Source organism: Styela clava, chromosome 7, assembly GCF_964204865.1.
Source record: "Styela clava chromosome 7, kaStyClav1.hap1.2, whole genome shotgun sequence".
Taxonomy (NCBI): Eukaryota; Metazoa; Chordata; class Ascidiacea; order Stolidobranchia; family Styelidae; genus Styela; species Styela clava.
Genome location: NC_135256.1, coordinates 12,238,077 through 12,258,686, shown reverse-complemented (window position 1 = coordinate 12,258,686; position 20,610 = coordinate 12,238,077). Strand labels below are relative to the sequence as shown.

The 20,610-nt window shown below is 33.1% G+C and overlaps 2 protein-coding genes across 5 annotated transcripts in view; one reads left to right on the top strand and one right to left on the bottom strand.

Annotated features, from left to right (window-relative positions):
- LOC120328998 (uncharacterized) overlaps positions 1-20,610 on the top strand; it is a 63,896-nt gene that overhangs the window by 33,523 nt on the left and 9,763 nt on the right. For 3 of the 4 annotated variants that reach the window (XM_039395598.2, XM_078114399.1, XM_039395597.2), the window contains exons 18-36: positions 232-352; positions 856-966; positions 2,038-2,172; positions 10,395-10,585; positions 10,999-11,143; positions 11,673-11,807; positions 12,033-12,180; positions 12,733-12,883; positions 13,310-13,426; positions 13,973-14,053; positions 14,563-14,709; positions 15,224-15,355; positions 16,157-16,324; positions 16,697-16,783; positions 17,342-17,446; positions 17,659-17,733; positions 18,310-18,443; positions 18,754-18,869; positions 19,118-20,041. In XM_039395598.2, coding sequence (XP_039251532.2) covers positions 232-352; positions 856-966; positions 2,038-2,172; positions 10,395-10,585; positions 10,999-11,143; positions 11,673-11,807; positions 12,033-12,180; positions 12,733-12,883; positions 13,310-13,426; positions 13,973-14,053; positions 14,563-14,709; positions 15,224-15,355; positions 16,157-16,324; positions 16,697-16,783; positions 17,342-17,446; positions 17,659-17,733; positions 18,310-18,443; positions 18,754-18,869; positions 19,118-20,041 — 3,223 coding nt within the window. The remainder of the gene's footprint in view (positions 1-231; positions 353-855; positions 967-2,037; positions 2,173-10,394; positions 10,586-10,998; positions 11,144-11,672; positions 11,808-12,032; positions 12,181-12,732; positions 12,884-13,309; positions 13,427-13,972; positions 14,054-14,562; positions 14,710-15,223; positions 15,356-16,156; positions 16,325-16,696; positions 16,784-17,341; positions 17,447-17,658; positions 17,734-18,309; positions 18,444-18,753; positions 18,870-19,117; positions 20,042-20,610) is intronic. The other variant, XM_039395601.2, reaches the window with a different exon arrangement.
- On the bottom strand, positions 3,703-8,129 carry LOC120329009 (alpha-L-fucosidase-like). Its single transcript, XM_039395611.2, has 6 exons — positions 7,859-8,129; positions 7,601-7,733; positions 6,981-7,191; positions 6,072-6,252; positions 5,249-5,449; positions 3,703-4,650 (listed from the first exon to the last, which is right to left on the bottom strand). Exons 1-6 carry the CDS (start codon positions 8,087-8,089, stop codon positions 4,213-4,215), a joined length of 1,395 nt encoding a protein of 464 aa, XP_039251545.2. The 5' UTR covers positions 8,090-8,129; the 3' UTR covers positions 3,703-4,212.

The following is a 20,610-nucleotide window of genomic DNA, read 5'->3' as shown; positions in this document are numbered from 1 at the left end:
ATATTTGGAATTGTATATTTATAGTATGTCTCATAAATTGAATTGTAACGCAATGTCATTGGCGCACAGTGCTAAGCGTTAGGAATAAGCTCGCCATCGCACTGATTAACCTGTGTGGGTTCAAACCCCATGGGGGAGAATTGCCCGGATAAATATGTTAATTCTAAATTTATTGTCTTTTTCAAAAAATTCTTCTTTCAATTTAGTTTTCTCTTATTTTTTTCTACCAAGGTCAAATTGTCCAGATCTTTTGTTAATCGATGGATGGGTGGAAGAGATAGGAGAACCTCTCACATCAAGATGGTTGAAAGAGGAAGGAGGAAAGGTCACATTTCCACCACCTAGTTTCATGGTATGACTTCAACTTTATGAACAGCATTTGCTTCGTATTATGCTCCATTCATTTCATGTTTGCGTATTGCTATTTTCCTATGGTAAATTCTTTCTTTACTGATAACATTGGCTTTACATATATTTCATTTTGTACATAATCAGAAGTTTAGTATTTCTGTCTTTGAGCATAAGATATTGAATGCAAAAAAAATTCCAAATGAAAATATACTAAATTATTACCAGAATGAAGAATTTGGCTGCTTAAACTTGAATGGTTCAATTTCAATTTTTTTCAACAGTCTGACTAAGCCTGGCCTTGTCGGCAATTGGCAATGCGAATGATATTGGAATTTAAGATGGAGATTTTAAGGATTTTTAGTTTTATTATAATTCACCCTTTTTCAAATGAAATGCATTTTTAATCATTTAGATATTCGATACGTATTTACAGTCATTCAATTAAATTAAACTGATTATAACAGGCCACTGAGATTTTATGTTCACATTCGTTCTGTTCTCTAGACCTTGTTGGACATGTACTATCTGGACTGTGTTAATGTGACAACAAAGCATTGTCTTGTTATGTATCTTCTTCTCGACGTCCTTGCTATGTTTTCAACATTACAAAATGAAGTGAGTGAAATCTAGTTATTGGACATTATTTATGTGGGCATGATGGCCTCGTGGCTTAAGCGCTTTTCCTGACAAAGGCTTGGGTGGGTAATGCAGAACCGCAAAGTTTCTAGTCTCTGAATAAGTGGAGCCTTTGGTGCTTATACAGAACCTTGCTTGAAGTGAAGGTGTATCATGTATTAAAAATAAATGAATAAATTTTATTCAAATTTTCAGTAATTGTTATTTATATTCTGAATTCTACTGAAAATGTATCTTCACATAGAAAAGGATTATCATTTTTGAATATTTGTAAATAATATTTGTTCTGAAATTTCCAGTACAAGACGATATAAGCTTTTATTTTAGTAATATTAACCAGGGTTGTGTGACAACGGTTCGAATCACTTAACTTAATATGTTCTTATATGTAACATGCTAGAATTCAAGCATGTTAAAAGCATCTAGTTTGAGAAGTAGTTGAATAAGAATGAGTGAAGCTGAATCCTTTACTCATAACAGGTCTGAAATAGTTCATGAAATAATAATTTTCCAAACCCAAATCTATTTTTCTCATAATAAAATTTGAACGAAATATAGTAAGATAAATAATATTTGCCAAAACGATACCGGCTCTAACGGCAAATCAAGAATAAAGGGTGCTCCCGAAGTATGCGAACCAAGATGGCGGACATCGGAACGTAACATGGGTAACAGGTTAGGGTTAGGCGATAATTTTTTTCCAATTTTCCTTATTTTAGTCCTATTATCAGTTCGAAGACTAGCCAAGAGCCTCCTGTAGTATTTATACCTAAAATTATGGCCTAACCCTAACCTAGTACACATATTACAGTCCGATGTCCGCCATCTTGGTTCGCATACTTCGGGAGCCCTGAATAAAGTCCTCAAATTTTACATTTCAATTAGATATTTCCATTTCGGGTGTCGTTGCTATATAATCGGCTTTAGTTCCCTACAGTGTTCCCAATAAATAAATTTTTATGGGTTGGGAAATATAAATTTTACCAAACGCATTGTAAAATTTATAATAATAATAGTATTTAATATTGGTACATTGAATTTCTATCACAGGCAAAATGTGATATATATGAATCACAAAGAGATCGATTGAACAACATTGCGTCATTTCTTCATATATTTGGAGTTCCTGAAAGATTGATTAAATTAACAGAAGGATTTTGGCTGCTTGACCATAAGAACTTTGAGGTCAGTATATTTAATAAGATATTATAAGGTGTAGCATTTATTTCTATGAATTACATACAATTCAGTAGATTATTGGATTTTCTTTTTTCGTAAGCGGAATAGATTTTAGATTTTAAACTAATCTCTGAAATAACAAAGCGACAATCGTTACTAAGGTGGTTTAGGAAGAATTCAAGATTATTTTGAGATTTAAAGAATAAAGTAGGAATAGAAATACAGGTACGAGGCTGAGGATTTTCTGAGCATTTTTAAATTTTTAATGAAAACTTTCCAACTCCCCCACTATTCTGATATCCCAAATCTGATATTGTTACGTTTTGCCCACAGCCAAGTACCAGGGTAATCGAATCTTGGGGATGCACATCCACTTAGTTAACATCTCAGCAGGTAAATTTCAGTGATGTCTGCATTGTTAATATAACAGGAGGGAAAAATCCAATTAATAGGGAATTTTCGATAATTGTATGTCATTATTTACATCAATGTTTTCCATTGGTAATCGATGATTTTTGATTAAGTTATCAAACAATGCATAGTTTTGAAACAGAAAAAGTGACCAAAGGAGATGCACTGAAATATATAGTGATTTTGTTGATATCAACACTCATATCTGGATAAGTTAACGTATATATTTAGGCAGCATGGCTTCTTATCCCACCTCCCATACAAAGTAATAATTGCAAAATGATATCAAGTGAAAATGGGCTTGGATTGTCATCCTAACATGACACGGATTGTTTTCCAAGTTCTTACCAATATTGTGCATAAGCATCTTGAACCTCGTTCAGTCAAGAATTCAAATTGGTAGATACAATAGAAATTTTATATCTGCAACATTATTAATAAAATGTCTTTTTAAAAGCAAAGTTTCAATTTGCTTCCATTTTTAATGAGTTCATGTGTGTGTGCTTACATTTCGGTACTCCAGTAGTGTGTGTGAAAGGTTTGGGTTAGGCCATCATTTTATTCCGATTTTCCTTATTTTAGTTCTATTCTATTACGAGTTCGGGGACTGTCCGTGTAAGCCAAGTGAATGTAGGCCCATCCTTAAAGTAGGCAAGCAAAATTAGTTACCTCCTTATTGGTACACAACTTCTGAAGCGCTTACATTTGAGTGTGCGCTTTTCTTTTTCTGAGAAGAAATTTGGCTGTATTTTTTGTCTGTATCTAAGCTCAGTAGTGGAAATGATAACAATTTAACATAATTAGTGTAAAAAAATACAAGTTGACCCCAAAATACATAGCACTGGTCGTTTGAATACATATTCTAGAATCCAGATAGAGGTTTTGTTGGTTCATCCTGTACTTGAAAATTGATTTACCTATGTAAATAGAAGTCTTGATCTGGAGTGATGGCATTTATTCTTCATGTATATCAGGATTTCAGAAACTTGCCAACCTAATCAGAATTGTTATTTGTTACAATCATATCATATCATCTCGGCATCACAATTTTACCTCAATAACTATTTTTATCGCATGACCATCTCTTCTACTAGTATTAACATAAATGTTGAAGTATCTGACACATACATATGAAATACATATTTTTCTATGGCCATCAAATGTTTTATTAAATCAGGTTCAATTACAAACAAAGTTGAATTTGAAAAGTTATGTGGACTATGGAGAATAGTGAATTGATTAGAAAATGGTATAAAACAAATAAAATTTCAAAGATTTTAGTATTTGTTGGTATTTGTATTTATTGTAATCTACAGATGGGTTGGAGCTTCATAACATGCTACATCTACAGTTTATATTGGGTTCAGGTTAGAGAAAAACTATGACATAAAGTTTATATTATTCATGTTTCAGACATATATTTCTTGCTTCAAAAATTTTGTTAAACTGTTTATGATATCATCTTCATTTATCAAATCATAACTATTAATGTTTTCATGAGAAATCAAGTTAATTTTAAATGATGTTATAAATGTATCTGCATAGTCAAATGTTATTGCCCATTGAAGATAAAGAAATCAATTTTCATTAAGAAACTGCATCAATCAAGCTGTTGTCCTATATATTTTGCACGGATTATTCAAACCCGGTTAAACGAAGCACCCAAGCCCATTGACATGGCATTTGTGCGGCGTTAAGAGAAGGCAGAGTGATTTTGATGCCCAATGGTTTCATGCTTCCCCATATCAGTGGTGTGTCCAATCCTAGCATTTCTACCTTTGCATCTGAACTTTTCTGTGCAGGGGATCCCAACATCACCATGTTATCCACTGGCCACTTCATCAAGAATGCGTACACATTTCCAGAATTGGTTGTATACCAGACATCTGGGTTGGTCGTGTCGTTTTGCGACTTCCTCCATGGGCTACTTGCATATACTGCTTCCCCATTGACTTTCATCCACGAGCCCATCTGCTTTAATCGTTCTTGAAAGATTCCCATCAATGTTCCATCATGGCACGGACCCATGTTCATTAACATGTTACCTCCGTAGGCAATGGTTGTCACGAATGTCTGCAAAAAAGAATTTTGTTATTTATTTTCAGCATAATATACACCTTGTTTGCACATTTTAAATCTAGCATTTGAAGTATCAAACTTATATTTTCCAAATTCAATGCTGTTATTGACAAAATTAGTAGAAACATGTTCACACTTTTGTCGAAATATGTATGAATTTTTTTAATCTGACTCGATACATTATATTGTTTATGACGCTAATTTTATAATACTTCCAACTGCCAAGCATTTTAATACTTGATTTGAATTGTGAGACATGTTTTAGTGTCAACTATGGGTTGTTTAGTATAAACATGTACTGGAGCATGCCCAATGTTTTTTCTAACAACTTTAGTTATGCTGATTTCGCTACCTCATAGCCGTTTTCTTGATCATTTTGCTTTCGGTTCCGCACCAAACATTATTTACAAACACACAATTCTACGCTATACTTCTTTACAATCTCAGCTGGACTTGGCACCTCAGTTGTTGCTTGTAACTTCGCTCAGATGTCAATCTCTTTATTTTTGAGTGGGCATGGTCTTGTTTTAATTAAGCTAATTTTTTCTAAATAAAATTATCCAATCTCTTACTTCCCTTTCATCAAAATTACCTTCAGTATTTCTTCCATGGTCAAGTAGTCTTGTATATTTGCTTCTCTTCTGAATCCCCAAGAATATTTGTCAATTGTCATACAATTTTCCCACTTGTGATTTTGAAGTTTTCCAGGATTATATCTATCTTGACAAGTCCAGAAATCACCATGTTTACAACTTGCAACGGAACTCCATCTGTCATTCACAACCACTGAATCCTAGAAAACACATTTCAAAGGAATATTTCTTTCTGAGAATTAATATATAATTACGATTCTTACATTCGTGGTCACTTAGTTCTGAAGTTTTTCCTATTTGAATGATGAAAATAGTTTTACTTGATTAGTCACAAACTCGTCAAATTTTCAATAAAGTTTCCAATTTTGAAATATTTTGTTCCATCGGCTATTTGACTGGGAGAGATGTTTTGAATTTGATAGGAAATTCTATTAAAGCTTATTATGGCAAAATTGATTTGAGATTTTGTTTGGGCTAGATTCTCCATATATCTGGAAACTGACTAATTAATACAGGGTGACCCACAAGAAAATGGAACCCGGGTCACTAGGAACATATTATGGAGAAAATGCAACTTTTGTGCAAATCGTTCGAAATTACTGAAATTTTCGAGTGCAATTATAGACAAACTAAAGTTCAAAATTTTCGCAAAAGTGATTGAAGGACGGTGGAAGTTCTTTGTTTTTTTTCTGGGGGAAACACTCATGTTAGCCATAGTAATAATTTCAATGAAATTGTCGTTTAAAATTTATGCGAATCAGAACAGTCATTATTCATTTACTCCAAACTATATAGTTTTATTTCATTAAAGGATAATCTTACTTTCACAGGACTGTCATTATACAGCCATGCAATAAATTCTGCAGCTCTCCAATAATCATCAGGCCCATTCGATCCATCTGACCAAATAACATCCGGCTTATAGTTGTTCACCAATTCATATAATTCAGGCATTGTCTTGTCAAGAACAAAGTCACGTGTTGTAAAGTTGTTGTCTTTGTCCCTGCATATAAATTGTTTGTTAAGAATATAATGTGTCATATAATGACATTGCAAAATGACACCAATGAATTGCTGATCATATGACATACTGACTTGGTTACAAATTGCAAAATTGGCATGGCAAGTATGGGATAGCATTCTGGAATGTGGGCTATATATATATAGGCAAGTGCTGACAGATTAGATATCTTGATCCAGCGCCTTTCTATATTTGAACAAACAATTGTATCTTCAATAAAAATTGTAACAGCTCCTGCTGTGCAGAATTTCCAGCCACCTGGCTGTTTCCTGGGTGGTATTGATTCTCATTATTTCAGATCTTGGGCCATTTATTATTTCTTTATATCTCCGCAACTCTTAATAATCTATACACGCCTCAGAGTTGCTCACTCTCTTTATTTTCGGTGTGGGCGCTGGAGCTTGCTTTGAGCCACCTTGTACAACATATAGTTACTCATGGAGTCATGGGCATTAAATTTGGTGGCTTGTGCCGAATTGGAAAGATTTTGCGTTCTGGTTCTAAATGTGCCCTTCCACTTTTACAAGTTTCACCATGTCCGAGTAAGTTAATAGTGATGATTGGAATGATCACAGAAAAAATATATGATCTGATCTGATCATAAATCAATGGTTATTCATACTGGCTATACACTAGATAGAACCAATCAAAAATGAAAGAAACCCGGAAGTGAACATTTGTTTCGTGTGTAATTTCAATGCAAAACTTACTGATTATACACTGGATTGAACCATTCAAACAATGAATGATAAACTCCAAAGTGAACACTTGTTCTGTTGCGGATAGAATTAGCCAGCATTCCAACTAAATCTTTGTGAGCTCCAACATCGACAGCATTCCAATTCCATGAATGTTTTGATCCCCAGTTTGTAAAACCTTCATGATGTTTTGTTGTTAAAACAACATATTTTGCTCCAGACTCTGAAATGAATTTTCATTTATATTTAAAATATAAATCATTATTCCTCTGCTATTTCCATCAGTACTGTACACAATTCGCTGCATGAAAAATTATGCTTTTCACCATAGTTATAAAATTGCCTAGTGTGGATCAATTAAACAGCAAATTTGCATTTTCTATGAAAATATTATTTTTTAGTTATTTGTTACTAAGTTTTGTTGTATTGGAAAAATATCATAATTTTCATTGCTGTTGCATATCTCTCTTTTTGTTACTTACCAAACTCTATATTTAGCACTTCACTATAACATGTAAAGTTATGAGGAACGGCTCTCATTCGAAAGAAAACTAGCAATTTATGGAAAATCTGTAGCATCTCAAATCTGAAAATCTCTCGTACCGGTAATCATTAATGTGTAATTACCGTACCTTGAATCAAATCTGCCCAGTGATCGGGGTCGTATAATTCGGCAGTAAAATCTTTAGCAAAGTCGGCATACGTGAATTCTGGTGGATAGTTTGCATTCATGTAGTTGACTACTTTCTGATTTGGGCTTGTTCCCTGTATTATAAAAATAATGAATTTTATTTAAGTTAGGCAAACAGGATGGGAAGGCTGAAAGAAATATGGCCTATCTATTACTGTAAATACAGTAAATGTAATCACACATGAATAATAACACTTACCTTCCAATACCACCAAAACCATTCATCAACGAAGCTTGGCACTGAAAACACACCCCAATGGATGAATATGCCAAACTTTGCTTCATCATACCAAGTTGGAGTAGGCCGAGTGTCCAAAGAGTCCCATGTTGGGTCATATTTTGACACTTTTTGTACTAGTTTGTGTACTTCTTGATGTTGTAGGGTACTTGCGATCGCACAGACCAACAAAAGCGATTTCAGCAGCAACATAGTTATTACGGTCCTATTAAGAAAATGAAATACTACTGAATACCAATGCATTTTGTGAAAAATATAACCTTTAGGACTTAGGTAAATGATATAATGTTTTGTTTCTATTGAAAAGGCCACGAATTCTCATTTATGTTATATAATTTTCCTTTAGTTTTTAGTTTTTATTAAGCTCTCTCCCTTATTCTTTTCTGCAGTACTGTAACATTGACAAACATTTGGCAATTTATGGCAAATCTGTAATTTTTAAACTCAAACTCATTTCAGACAACTATGGGTCGGCAGGTTCGGGATACACAAGACTAACTATTCATTCTTTTTCTACGTCTCTTTTCGTTATTTCAGATAACCATCAATTTATATGTACAATTCGTTGATAACATTTACATATCTTAATTTCAAATTTACTTTTCATTCCTCGTAACATATGTACATAATGATAACCTTCATAAATAGGTCAGTAAATGTTTATTAAAATAACTTCAAAACAAACATATACTACAGATACAGATAATTGAATGTTTAGTATTATACATTTTCAGTATCTACTCATGTACTGTTGCTGATGTATTTTATTACACGTAGAAAAAATTGTTTTGAGCACAATCTTGCTTTGGTCAACAAAGACACTCCCTCTTTGACTCACTCCCTAACCCGTGAGAGTGGTTGTACTGGTAAATATTTAGCAATGGTTTTTTCTGTGAAACTTGCAACTTCAACAAGTATCACTGACATTTTGTGGTAGTTTTAACAAATAAAGCTGGTATGATCCACTCCATAAAACCATGATCATAAATATCTAGCAATGGATTTAGTGAGAAAGTTGCAACTGCGATAAATCCCACCATCTGGTACATTAATACAAAGTACTGAAGCAGAAGGCAATCATGGCTGTAAGACTATGTCACTATGGTTTATCTATCTTTCACCCATATTACTAATCAAAGTTTGGTTATGTATTAGGCAAACATAGGCATCATTAATTTTATCATTCCATAGAGTACTATAATGATAAGCTCGTCTCCACCTGGCACTGCACTGCACCAAAGTTCCCTGTGTTGATTTCCTTCCCTTAACTGTTAACTAGGCAAACAATGGAATAGAATATTTCATATGAAATCGTCCAACTGTGTCATTTACCTTTTTCGCATTTCTCTCTTATTTTAATAAAGAATGAGATATCCTATTTTTCATGGATGGATGACTAAGAATTGTGGTGTCTTGCGCAGAGTCATGGGATATAAAGTAAACATCAGTCTGTGTCTGTGGCTTTCTTTTCCTAGTATTTTTCCCTGTTAATATGATAAATTAATATTAGTAGGTTGTTAAATGAATATCCATGTCCTTTATATACTTTGGCTTCCATAACTTATTGCTGTCAAAAGCTTACATATTGAACTGATCATTAGATGCACTAAATTACAGGTTCTTTGGCCGTGTCCATTAGAAAATTTTTACTTTTTTATTAATCTATACATATTTATTGCCTCAATAATGTAGAGTTGCAGGCTCTAACCTTATCAATATTTAATATTGTTCTATATTTTCTTACTTTGTCAAAACAAGGTCTGCAACTCAACCACACAGCAATAATAGCTCTAGTTGATTCAGAATTAATTATATTGCCATGAATTATTTTGTATTTGTGATATAATAACACACAAATCAAAGAGGCAGAAAATATCTTTACACAATACTGAGAAATGAAGAATTCATTATAAATATGCAAAGGTGATAAGAAAATCACGATGACGCTAAATGCCCAAATTGATCAATATAGCAGATTTTGGTTGTTTGTTCTGATTGATTATTAAGAGCAACGTCAAAGAGTAAATTTTTACCTTAACATGTAACTTTTGCAGTATGCATTACTATGTTTTATACAACACTTATTTAGGCCCTTCCGTTTCGAACTAGGTCCTGTACCATTTGGCATTGGCTACGTAATAGCTCGTTCACTGGGTGAGATGGTGGGCATGGGATCTGAACTCGAGTGCGATACCAGCAGAGTGAAGTTTAACATTTTAACAGCTAGACTAGTGCTTCCCAACTTTTTTCAGTTTGCGACCCACTTTTATTGCCATTTCTAAGTTCCTGACCTACCGTACTTTTATTGCCATTTTTTTTGTGCGACCCACAATGAGATGTTATTATATGACAAAAGAAACAATGTATCCCCATCCAATTCACTATTAATGAAAATGTGATCTTGCATATTGGATAGTATCAGATACAGAAAAATATTAGCTGAATTTCCAAAATATCACTTGAAGTAGTTTAAATTTTAGTCTCTATTTTTTTACAGGCTGCTTTAGAAGCTTTTCTTGATGCTGATACGAGACAACCAGCATCGTCATGGCAAGAACGAAGAATTCTCAGATCATTTTTACATCAAGGTCATCCAGAAATGGCATTGAAATATATCTCAGTTCGATGTCCGCGTGTTGAAACTATTGAAGATGCAAAAATGCATATCACTATATTTATAATGAGCAGGTATTTTTTCTTATTATTATCATGATTTACATTCTGGCTGACAAAATAATAAATCTTTTTAAGAGACTTGACACTTCGATTAAATGAAATATTTGAACAAAGCAACAGGACTGAAACCTTCCACAGGAAATAAAGAAATCTCTTATGAGCAGTAATTTATACCATCTATTGAAGATTTGTCTCATGCTCTTTTATGGACCCAGTTATGCCTTATATCTGTATTAAATGGATCGGAAAATCTTTGCAAGGAAACTCAATATTAAAAATACTCTAGGACCAGTAAATCGCTCAAATTTTTGATCAATTTTAATGACTTCATCAATTCATTTTGCTCATTGCTACTGAGCAAATTTTTTTAGAGTTGTACTTTCCATTTTCCTTTCACTCATCTATTGATTTATTTTGTATTTCAGGGAGCCATTGAAGGCATGGGATCTAGTTCAAATGTCTGTTGGACAACATAATTCCAAAGATTTATTTTCTCATCTTTTCACTTTGTCTCAAAAACATTCTCAACTCGATCAGTTGTTGAAGTTGCCTTTCTCACAATCAGAAGAGGTGAGAGATAATTATTTTAATTTTCTTGGTCCTTTTATCTGTTTCTTTCTATTCTAACATTTGAATTCCTATTCACCTCTATGCATGATCGGTTTGCACCTACTTCCTGGAAATCGATCACTTCCTGATTGTTGCAAGCAAAAGGTCAATATAATTGTAAAAGTCATTATGCATGATGTGATTCGGTTCATTTTCATACAAGATACAGTATTTTTTAAATTTGTAATTTATTCAGAATTTATGTAGCTTAATTTAAATACAAGGCCATAAAAGCACTACATGGCGTTTGGTATATGAGCACAATCTTAGGTTGCGTGATACAAGATTTATTTTTTGAAACAATTGAGCCGCTTAGAAAGTGGTTGTGAATCGCTGGCCTACCCAATTTATTAGGCCCTGGGTGAGATAGTGGGCATGGGACCAGCACCTAAGATTTTACCGCCTGCGTCTAACGCTTCAACTACTAGGTGTCACATCTTAATTAGGTTTATTTTGCCCTGCTTGATATATTTTCTTTTTGTCTTTTTAGGATATGGTTATCAAATATTTACAAGAAAGCAACAGTGCAGAAGCGACTCAAATACTGGTTTTATATTATCTTCAACATTCGAGATATGTTGATGCAATAAAACTACACTCACAGAATAAACACAATAGATTAATGGTAAGACTTTCTACATTGTGAAAGAAAGATAATGGAAGTCTGAACCTGAAAAGTTTATAATAATTGATATTGAGTTTTTATGCCTATTTCAGAATGAAAAATTTGAAACTAAATATGCTTTTTTTGTTCCATATACAATATTTTATTCCACATATAAGTTTTTACAATTAATTTTGGCGATGTCAATTTTTGCTGGTATTAGTGTACTTTTTATTCATTTTTCAGCGAGATCAAAGTGAGGAGTCTAGGCGACGTAATGCAAAACTCGATCATATTGTGCAGTCATATTCCAATTTATTACCGAAGATTGAACGAGAAATTGCCTTTTCTTCAAGTAAATTTTTCAAGCAACAAGCTATTGTTCGAAAGGAAGGTCAGTCTTATATGTTTGTTCACTATAGGCGAAATGTTCTCTAATCTTGGCCTCTTTCATGAGACAGTGGCATACCATGACAGAGGTCAGGTATGCTACAAACCTTTTGTGGTCATGTGTACATTTGTAAAACTTGTATTGTGTACTTCATCTTCATACAACATAACATGGCATCGCAATTGTCAGAAATTTTTCTGGATTTGAATAGAAAACGATGAAGTCTGTATACGGCCAACCTTGTATTAGAACAATATGCACAAGTATTTGTGGGCCATCTCAGTGGAATGAGTGAATTAAATAATTTGTACTTGATGCAAATGTCTTCTCAACAGTGATTTTCAGAGTATGGTAAATGTAATAAACTACTGCAGCTAATAATAGAACATCATGATATTTTGGGATACAGTCCTGTTTGATATTCTTCAAATAATTAAAACTCACTGCAATCCACCTGAGAAGCTCGCCTTTTAAAGTTTACAGTCTAATTGGGAACAGATTAAAATTTTCTCTTCTGAACTTTGATGTAATCTAAATTCTTTGCAACATTTGCAGTTCACAAACCAAGTGCATTATCATCTATTGTTCATCCTACCAAATACATGGAAACGTCATCTCGAGCTGATCGCCTTGTCAATCAAATGAATAAAATTGAAGAAAAGCAGAGAAATTTACAAGAACCTATTTTGACACCTTTACGAAGGAGGTAGATATTTCAGATAACATACTTGTGGGAATTGGTTTTAAAATAATACTAATGTTATTTCATAACGAATGGAGTTATTTTATTCAAGAATGTCAATCAATTCATCATTTATACCTTTTTTTGGTGCTTTCCTAAACTGCTTCAAGTCTCACATCAGCCTGCATTTGCTGATGCATATTGTACACCGAAAATCTATATAGTCCCACTACCTCATGGTTTTTCAGTGGTTTTATTGTAACTTCGCTCATAGATGAGTTTTCTTTACATCTGTATGAGTGCGTGAAACCTCTCATTGAGAAAATTTCCCTTCGACTTGCTTTTGCAAAAAAATCTCTTTTTTTTCCTCATAGCAAATAGAATTTATATATCAATTTTGCTTGCGCTCTTTCTTACTTTTTTCAATATCTATTATGGAATTGGTTACAGACCTCATCCAAGAATACTTGATACGAATCAAATGAACAACAGTGTATTTCTATATCCGACTATCGATCAATCTAGAAAAAGACGTTCGATTGATATACATGGAACAATGGGTAGAAGGTAAGTTTTATTAATTTTGCAAATTTTCAATTTAATGCTATTTCATGAGCAATGTGCCCTATTAATTTCAAAGTATGTCAAAACTTATAGGACAGGAAATACGATGAGATGGCTCAATAATGTGGCAAACTGAGTTCATGAGTATGTTCATGTTCATGTCATTAGTAAGTTGTTTCAGATGCACTGACTTGATGCTTTTCTGACTTTTCGTTTAGTGCTTTTAGCCTTAGTCAGATGTATCAATACAATTTATGAAATCGTTTAGCTATTCGATTCACCTGTTCTTGTTGGATACGTAGTGGACATAACGATCGTTTCAATATTATGTTGTTCTTGTTCTTTGACACGTTTTTAAAAAGTCGCTTTTCTCTTCGAATACTGGACCAATTGCTTTGAAATTTTCAGTGGTTAAAGATAAAATTTTTCTCCAGAAGGCTATTACTTTTTTTTTCGCTATGACGTCATCAAAATTATTGCCATTGGGTGGCGCTACGTGTCCATATATTTGAGCATAGCTCTCTTGTTAATTTTACATTTATATTTCAGGTCTAGTTTTGGATCTCCAGCTTGTGGTCAGTCACATTTGAATATGTCAAAACTTGGTCCTTCTACTGTTGCTGAAAGAAGGTAAATTATGAGTTTTTTCTCTTCATAGTTTTCAAGAAGTCTTTATAGAAGAACCATATCATTGATATCCATATCCCTAGCTAAATCCTTTTTTACTCTGTTGAAATGTAATATTGTCTATGTACTAATATACCCCTTATTTTGGAATACATCTCTAATTTGTACTCATTTCATGTTGATTTATAGATATTGAACTTGCAATTTGATTAAGATTAATGGATAATTTGATTTGCATGCCATATTTAAGGTTAATTTTTTGCATAGTAGTTTTTGAATAATATAATTACTGCTATGTGGTACCTTTGGATTCAATTTTATTTTTCCAAATCATTAGTATTTCCAACTTTTGCTTTCGAAAATTTGGTTTTGCCCATTACCTTTCAGTAGAATTGAACCAAATTATCCTTGCCCACAACTGTTAGCACAAGATAGTTTCTTAGATTTACTACTTTCTTATAGATTCCTCGATTTCCCACTATTCGATACAAATGAGCTGTTTTTTTTTTCAGGTTATCGAGTCTATCTGTGGCTTCTATGTTACTTCAAACACCACCAATAACTAGAAGAAGACAATCAATATCACAACAAGATATACGAGCTGAAATACAAACTCCACAGAGTATTCTCAAAGTCAAGAACTTCATGAAGAGAGAAAGGTTTGGCAACAAGGAATATCACATACCATTGGTCTTTCTTCGCTAGTTTAAAAAACTTTCATAAAATTTCTTCGAGTCTCAAGTCTGGTCTCTTTAGCTGTTGGTCGCGTCTGAGGTCAGTTAGCCGTCAATTAGATGGATTGAGTTTCTTAATACTGTGGAATGGGGGAAATTTACAATCAACTCCCAGTTGAAAATAACTTGGCTCTGGGTCCAGAAGAAATTTTGATAAAAAAAACTTTGGAGTATGCAAGAGTGAACTGTTAAAAAAGGCGCTTAGTCCACATAGGAAATCACTACTGTTTTGAATCGTCTAAAATTGCCACTTCTTCCAAGAAAAGTAAAATTTTAACTTCAGGAAGTTTAAAAATATGTAATCAAACACTTGGTTGATACATTTAAATTAACAAAGTCAACCAACAATAATATGTCAACACCATCCCATCAGTTGTCTCTTTAAAAACATATTGAATATTTTTTTTCTTTATATAAATTTTATTATTTTGCTTTTCAGAAGTCCTTCCCCATCAATATCTATGATTTCTCAATCTTCATCGAGGATAAATGATAATAGAACAAAAATGACGAATATTGGTGAAAATGAATCAATCGATTCAGAAAGTATGACAGATGATGTTGAGATTAAGTAAGTTATGTTATTGTACTCGTTTATTGGTAACAACTTAGAATACAAAGTGAAATCAAACAATGTGTAATTTTACTGACAGTTATACATTTCATTTATAAGATGTGTAACTCGTTGAAAATTATGTACATATCATCATTCTGAAATATTTGAGAACAATAGGAGCTTCGAATAGGAGCTGAATTAAATTTTAGTTCAATTATATCTTGTTACTTGGTTAGTAATTTGACCTTGGAATGACAACAATATTAAGTAAATAACATAATGCTAACCAAATTGATCAGAATTTCTGAATAATTGGAAGCTCAATAAATGTTTGTTTGTTTAAATGTTTTTGGGTGGTAACCGACTCAGATGACTGTTAATGGTCGCATCGTTACCACCCTGTCATCTACCGAAACCTAATTTTTCTCATTTTGCTATCATATATATATATTGTATGTGTTTTCTGGTTTGACGAAACAAATAAAAAATTCTCTCTCTCGTTGTTTGAAAATCCCTTTTTACTTACAAAAGAATTTAGTTTTGCACCTTCGTGTATTTTTGCTATGAATTTCTGCGAGAACTAACTACTTATCCTTCTTCTTTGCCTGTGCGCCGATGGTTACATATGATATAATATAGCAAGAGTGAGGATAACTATTCTAGGTGATACGAAATTCATGCTGCAAACTAACTATACATTTAAGTTAGTGTGCGGCAAGACTTGTGAATCAATTAGAATATTCATTTATTTTTATTGCACTTGACATATTAACATGCTTTTCTAACGTCATTATCTTGAAACTTTGTTTTAATTAGAATTTGTGATTTGGGTTTGGAGAGTACAGTTGATGACACAGCAGGATGGGTGACTTGGCAGAGAAGAGGAGTATTTGATAATACTGACATTATGAGGCTTCACAGTACTTCTATTGGTTCAGAAGGATTTAGTCAATTGTCACAAGAATCTGAAGATAGGGTTAAGAAGTGAGAGTTATGAAGACCTTGGTTTTTTGAAATTTCAGACACTTTTTCGTGTTCAGTATCTGATTAAAATGGTCATTATGCCCAGTCGCATTTGTCTATAGTTAGAAGCATTTTTAGAGTATATTGACATAAATGTGCAGGAAAAACCATTAAATAGTCTTTTTCACTTATGATATCGTCCTTGAATAAGAACATTAAGTATGTATTGAGATTTGTACTAAGATTTGTATAACCACCAAAATAAGATGTTTTTTATGCCTTATTGCCTTTGTCGTTTTCAGGAAAAGTGTAGTCAGCCAGTCAGAATACATAGTTGTTATATGTATTATGTTTGGCAATTAGATTAGTAGTATTCAATACTTTTTCATTCAGACATGGCATACCGACTGTCAGTACACCTGACGCTAAATCATCTAAAAGACCAAAGTTGAATAGTGATACTTTCACCAAGGAGAATTTGTATGTTTGTATTCATTTCTATGTGTAAACCAGAGTTTGCAAACTTTTAATCAATTTAAGATTCGCTCATATACCTCCAAAATAAGTTATGTGAAAATAGACTTGTTAGATACTGTAGTTGTAGTTACAGCCTTTATTTTGATAAAAATGGGACTTTCTAAGGAGTTCTCAAACACAGATTTTTAAATCATTAACATCAGGTGATAAGAAAACATTTTGAGTCAGATTAGGAGGAGTTATGGAAAGAACATCCTTATACTTAATCTAACGTAAGCTCTGAAAAGTCATAATGTACCCCAGTTTGGTAACCCCTGCCATAAACACGGGATGTTTATGCATCCTGCAAGTTTGCCTATAGAAGAGTCATGCTTATGGAATCTTAGTACTGATTTACATACTAATATAGGAGCATAGGTGTTGTTTATTTGTAGGTCTTATATGCAGAGATAGTTTGTGATTTGTTATTTGTTGGAAAAATAGTCCAACGATCACAATTTTGTGTATACTTTCTAAGTTAGTTAGTAGTTAGAATTGAATGCATTATCTCACTTTTCACAGAAACAAAATGCCAACAGTAACAACTCCTTTCGCTAAAATTTCTGCTTTGAAGAGGTTCCAATCGAAAACGGATGTTGGAGAGACTATTCAAGAGAATAAATCAGCGTGAGTACATGGTTGGGAAGCCATATTTTTCTCACTGACTATTTTACTATTTCATCAATCTTTTAAAAAAAAAAAATTTTTTCGGTATTATTGTTTTGAATCTATACATATAGCATATTTAAAATTCCTTTTTAATTTTCATTCAAGTGTCCAGATCAGGAATAAATCTTACTGAGTTGTGTATTAATTTGCTCATCATCTTGTTATTACAGATTGGATACACCGAAGAAACTTCGATTTGCAGGACTAGATGGTAGTGCCAATGATTCTGGTCTTTCAGTGGTTTTGTAAGTCAATTTTATGTTATTTTTTTAAATATATGTTTATTTTTTGAATTTTTCATCTTTGGAAATTCATATCTGAAAACTTTGTGTGTTTCTGTTAGAAACACTCACCAAATTCCAATATCGAGGAATCACTCGCTGATTTTTGTCGCCTAGTTTAGGACATCATGCCCTTTATTTGTGTGCCAAGCGCAGATTGGTAACAGGACAGTAGTGCCAAAGTATGAATAAACCATCTTGTTGATTTTCGCTTCTTTGGTATTTATATGAATCACATTTTTAACGCCAACTAGAAATATCGGTAAAAAACAGTTCAACCTTTTTTGAAATTAAAACCGCAGTATATCGGTCAAGTTGACATTTTGAAGTGATACTGTGTTTGTTTCTCTTCACCTAAATGTAGTGGTTACAATTATTTCAATCAGTTATAATCCATTATGTAATCCTCATCTCAAGATCTAAGTTAAGTCAAGACCTGCAGAAATATGCTTTGAAAACTATCTAGTACATTTCATCTCAAATCAGGAGAAGATGATCAAAAAATAAATATAATAGATGCTATAATTTTTTATATCCAAGGTCTCCACCAGTAGAACAAGTTGCTGGTCTTCCTAATCTAACACCAGTTCGAGTCAGTTCAGAAACATGTGAAGATCATGAGATGGATGTTGATATTACTGGTGATGAAAGCATCAAACAAAGTTCTGAAGAAGGTAGCATTGTATTGATGTTAGACCATCGTTTTGATTTGATAAAATGCATTTTTGTTTATAATGTTATTGTATGTTCTAGTTCAGCGGTGTGCAACATTTTTTGAGATATATAACCAACTTCAGACATTTAGCTGGATGTTTACAAGGGTACACACTATTTAGCTATTCAAATGGCTTGGCAGGCTGCCTCGTGTACTTACCCCTGTTCTAGTTGGGATATTTCTCAGCCAGATATTTTGGCCGACCTAATCAAAACTTGGACTCTAATAAAAACTTTATATATATTTATACGTGTGTGTTTTCACTTAAGAATCTGATGACGAACCTGCTGAAATTTCGGAGATTCCCATAGAAGGTGAAGTAAAACAATATGAGGACGAAGATGATGAAGAAGAAAATAATGTCCTGCAACTGGATGAAGATAATGTATGTTATTCTATCCTATCATAGTATTCAAACTTTGATTTTTACAATGTACACAATATGTACTTATCTATACTGAATAAAATTTAATCATTGAAGATATATTGGAAGGATAATATGTCATTTAAATACGTTTCTATGAACCAGTATTCGTGAAAAGCATTCAATTTTTTTTTTCCTTTTTGTGTAATAGTGTTTGTGAACATTAGTGAGTAGATTTGTTCAACAAATCAAAACCGGTTATTTTCCAGGTGGAACATATTATTGAACCTTCTATTTATGACGACAGTGGTGAGGTCATTTGTTTGGATGATTCATCAGATGATGAACAAGAACAAAATGATGAGGAGGATCTCCACCCACATTCAACTGAAAAAGAATCTGAAATTATTGAAAAACCGTTCCATCAAGATGATCAAAGTTTGAGACTTGCCGTTTCACTTTCTGAAAAGAGTGAAGAAAGTTTCGACAAGAATGTCGTTTTTCAAGATGTAGTTTTGGGCGGATCTACGAACCTTGAAAACCCAATTGAAACAGACAATCATAGTTTAAAACTAGTTGTGTCTTCTTCTGAAGAAAGTTTGCAAAAAGATGATATTTTTCAAACTAGAAATGAAATTGATGACGAAGCTGAGAGATTTGAGGAACCTGTACAACAAGCTGACCAGAGTTTAATGCTCGTTCTTTCTTCCTCTGAGGAGAGTTTGGGAGATGAAAATAAGTTCGGAAGTGGAGAGTTTACAATTGAGAAAGATGAAGTTGAACAAATCCAAATTATTCAATCGTCAGAGATTTCCCACGTCTCTCCAAATTTGGATGAGAATTTCATGAGTGAGGAACAGGACTCTGAACCAATAAAGAAAGAAGAAGTATCTCAAGTTTCACATACTCGAGAGGAAGAGTTGGTTGAAAAAGATCAATCTCGATTACCACATGTTCTCGAGGATGAGGTGATTGCTGAGGAGGTTGAAGAGGGGGTAAAACAAGTGGAGATTTTATATGTTGAGGAAAGCAGTGAAATTGAAGTAGTGGAAACCAAACAGTCTATCGCTGAAGTTGAAATTATTGAAGTTCCAGAAACTAAACAAGAAGATCTTCCAACTTCTGATGAAGAAGCACGAATGTCTCCTGAATTGGTTGTTCCACATACTGATAAAAGCATTGTAATTAACAAGGTACAAAATTCTTAGGTTTTGCCTTAACTTACTTTTTGTAAAATTAAATCAATAAATACATCTATTGTTTCAGTGTTTGCAAATTATTGCTTAGTGCCAAGTATCTGCTATGCAGTGAAATGTTGAATGAATTCGTTCTTCGAAATTATTTGAAGAGAAGTTTGACATGGGTTATCAACATTATTCAGTCCTTTTTTGTTCATACAATGCTTCAGATTCATTTTTAAAATTCAAAATTAGTAAAAACTTTATTCTTTTTGGAAATTTGACCAAAGCAAGGTCACACTCACTTAAAAATAAGGGAGATTGATCTCTGAGCGAGCGCGTAGAGTGCGAAGAGCTACTGAAATCATAAAGAATTAAGGGCGCTCCAAGAGTGTGTGTACCAATATGGAGGTAAATAATTTACATCAAGTTGTGTAAAGGGACTGAAACGTATATGGGGTTATATTCACATGGCTAACACAGACAGTTCCCGAACTCATAATTAAACTAAAATAAGGAAAATTGGGATACTACGGGAGTACTGAATTAGGACCATAGAATTATGTGTTAGTAAATACTGATGG

Excerpts from the sequence above, each read along its gene's own strand:
- LOC120329009 (XM_039395611.2), bottom strand. The coding sequence starts at position 8,089 with ATGTTGCTGCTGAAATCGCTTTTGTTGGTCTGTGCGATCGCAAGTACC. Across the intron at positions 7,734-7,858 it reads GGTTTTGGTGGTATTGGAAG|GGAACAAGCCCAAATCAGAA; the intron begins GTAAGTGTTATT and ends TTTATAATACAG. Across the intron at positions 5,450-6,071 it reads ATAATGACAGTCCTGTGAAA|GATTCAGTGGTTGTGAATGA; the intron begins GTAAGATTATCC and ends TGTGTTTTCTAG.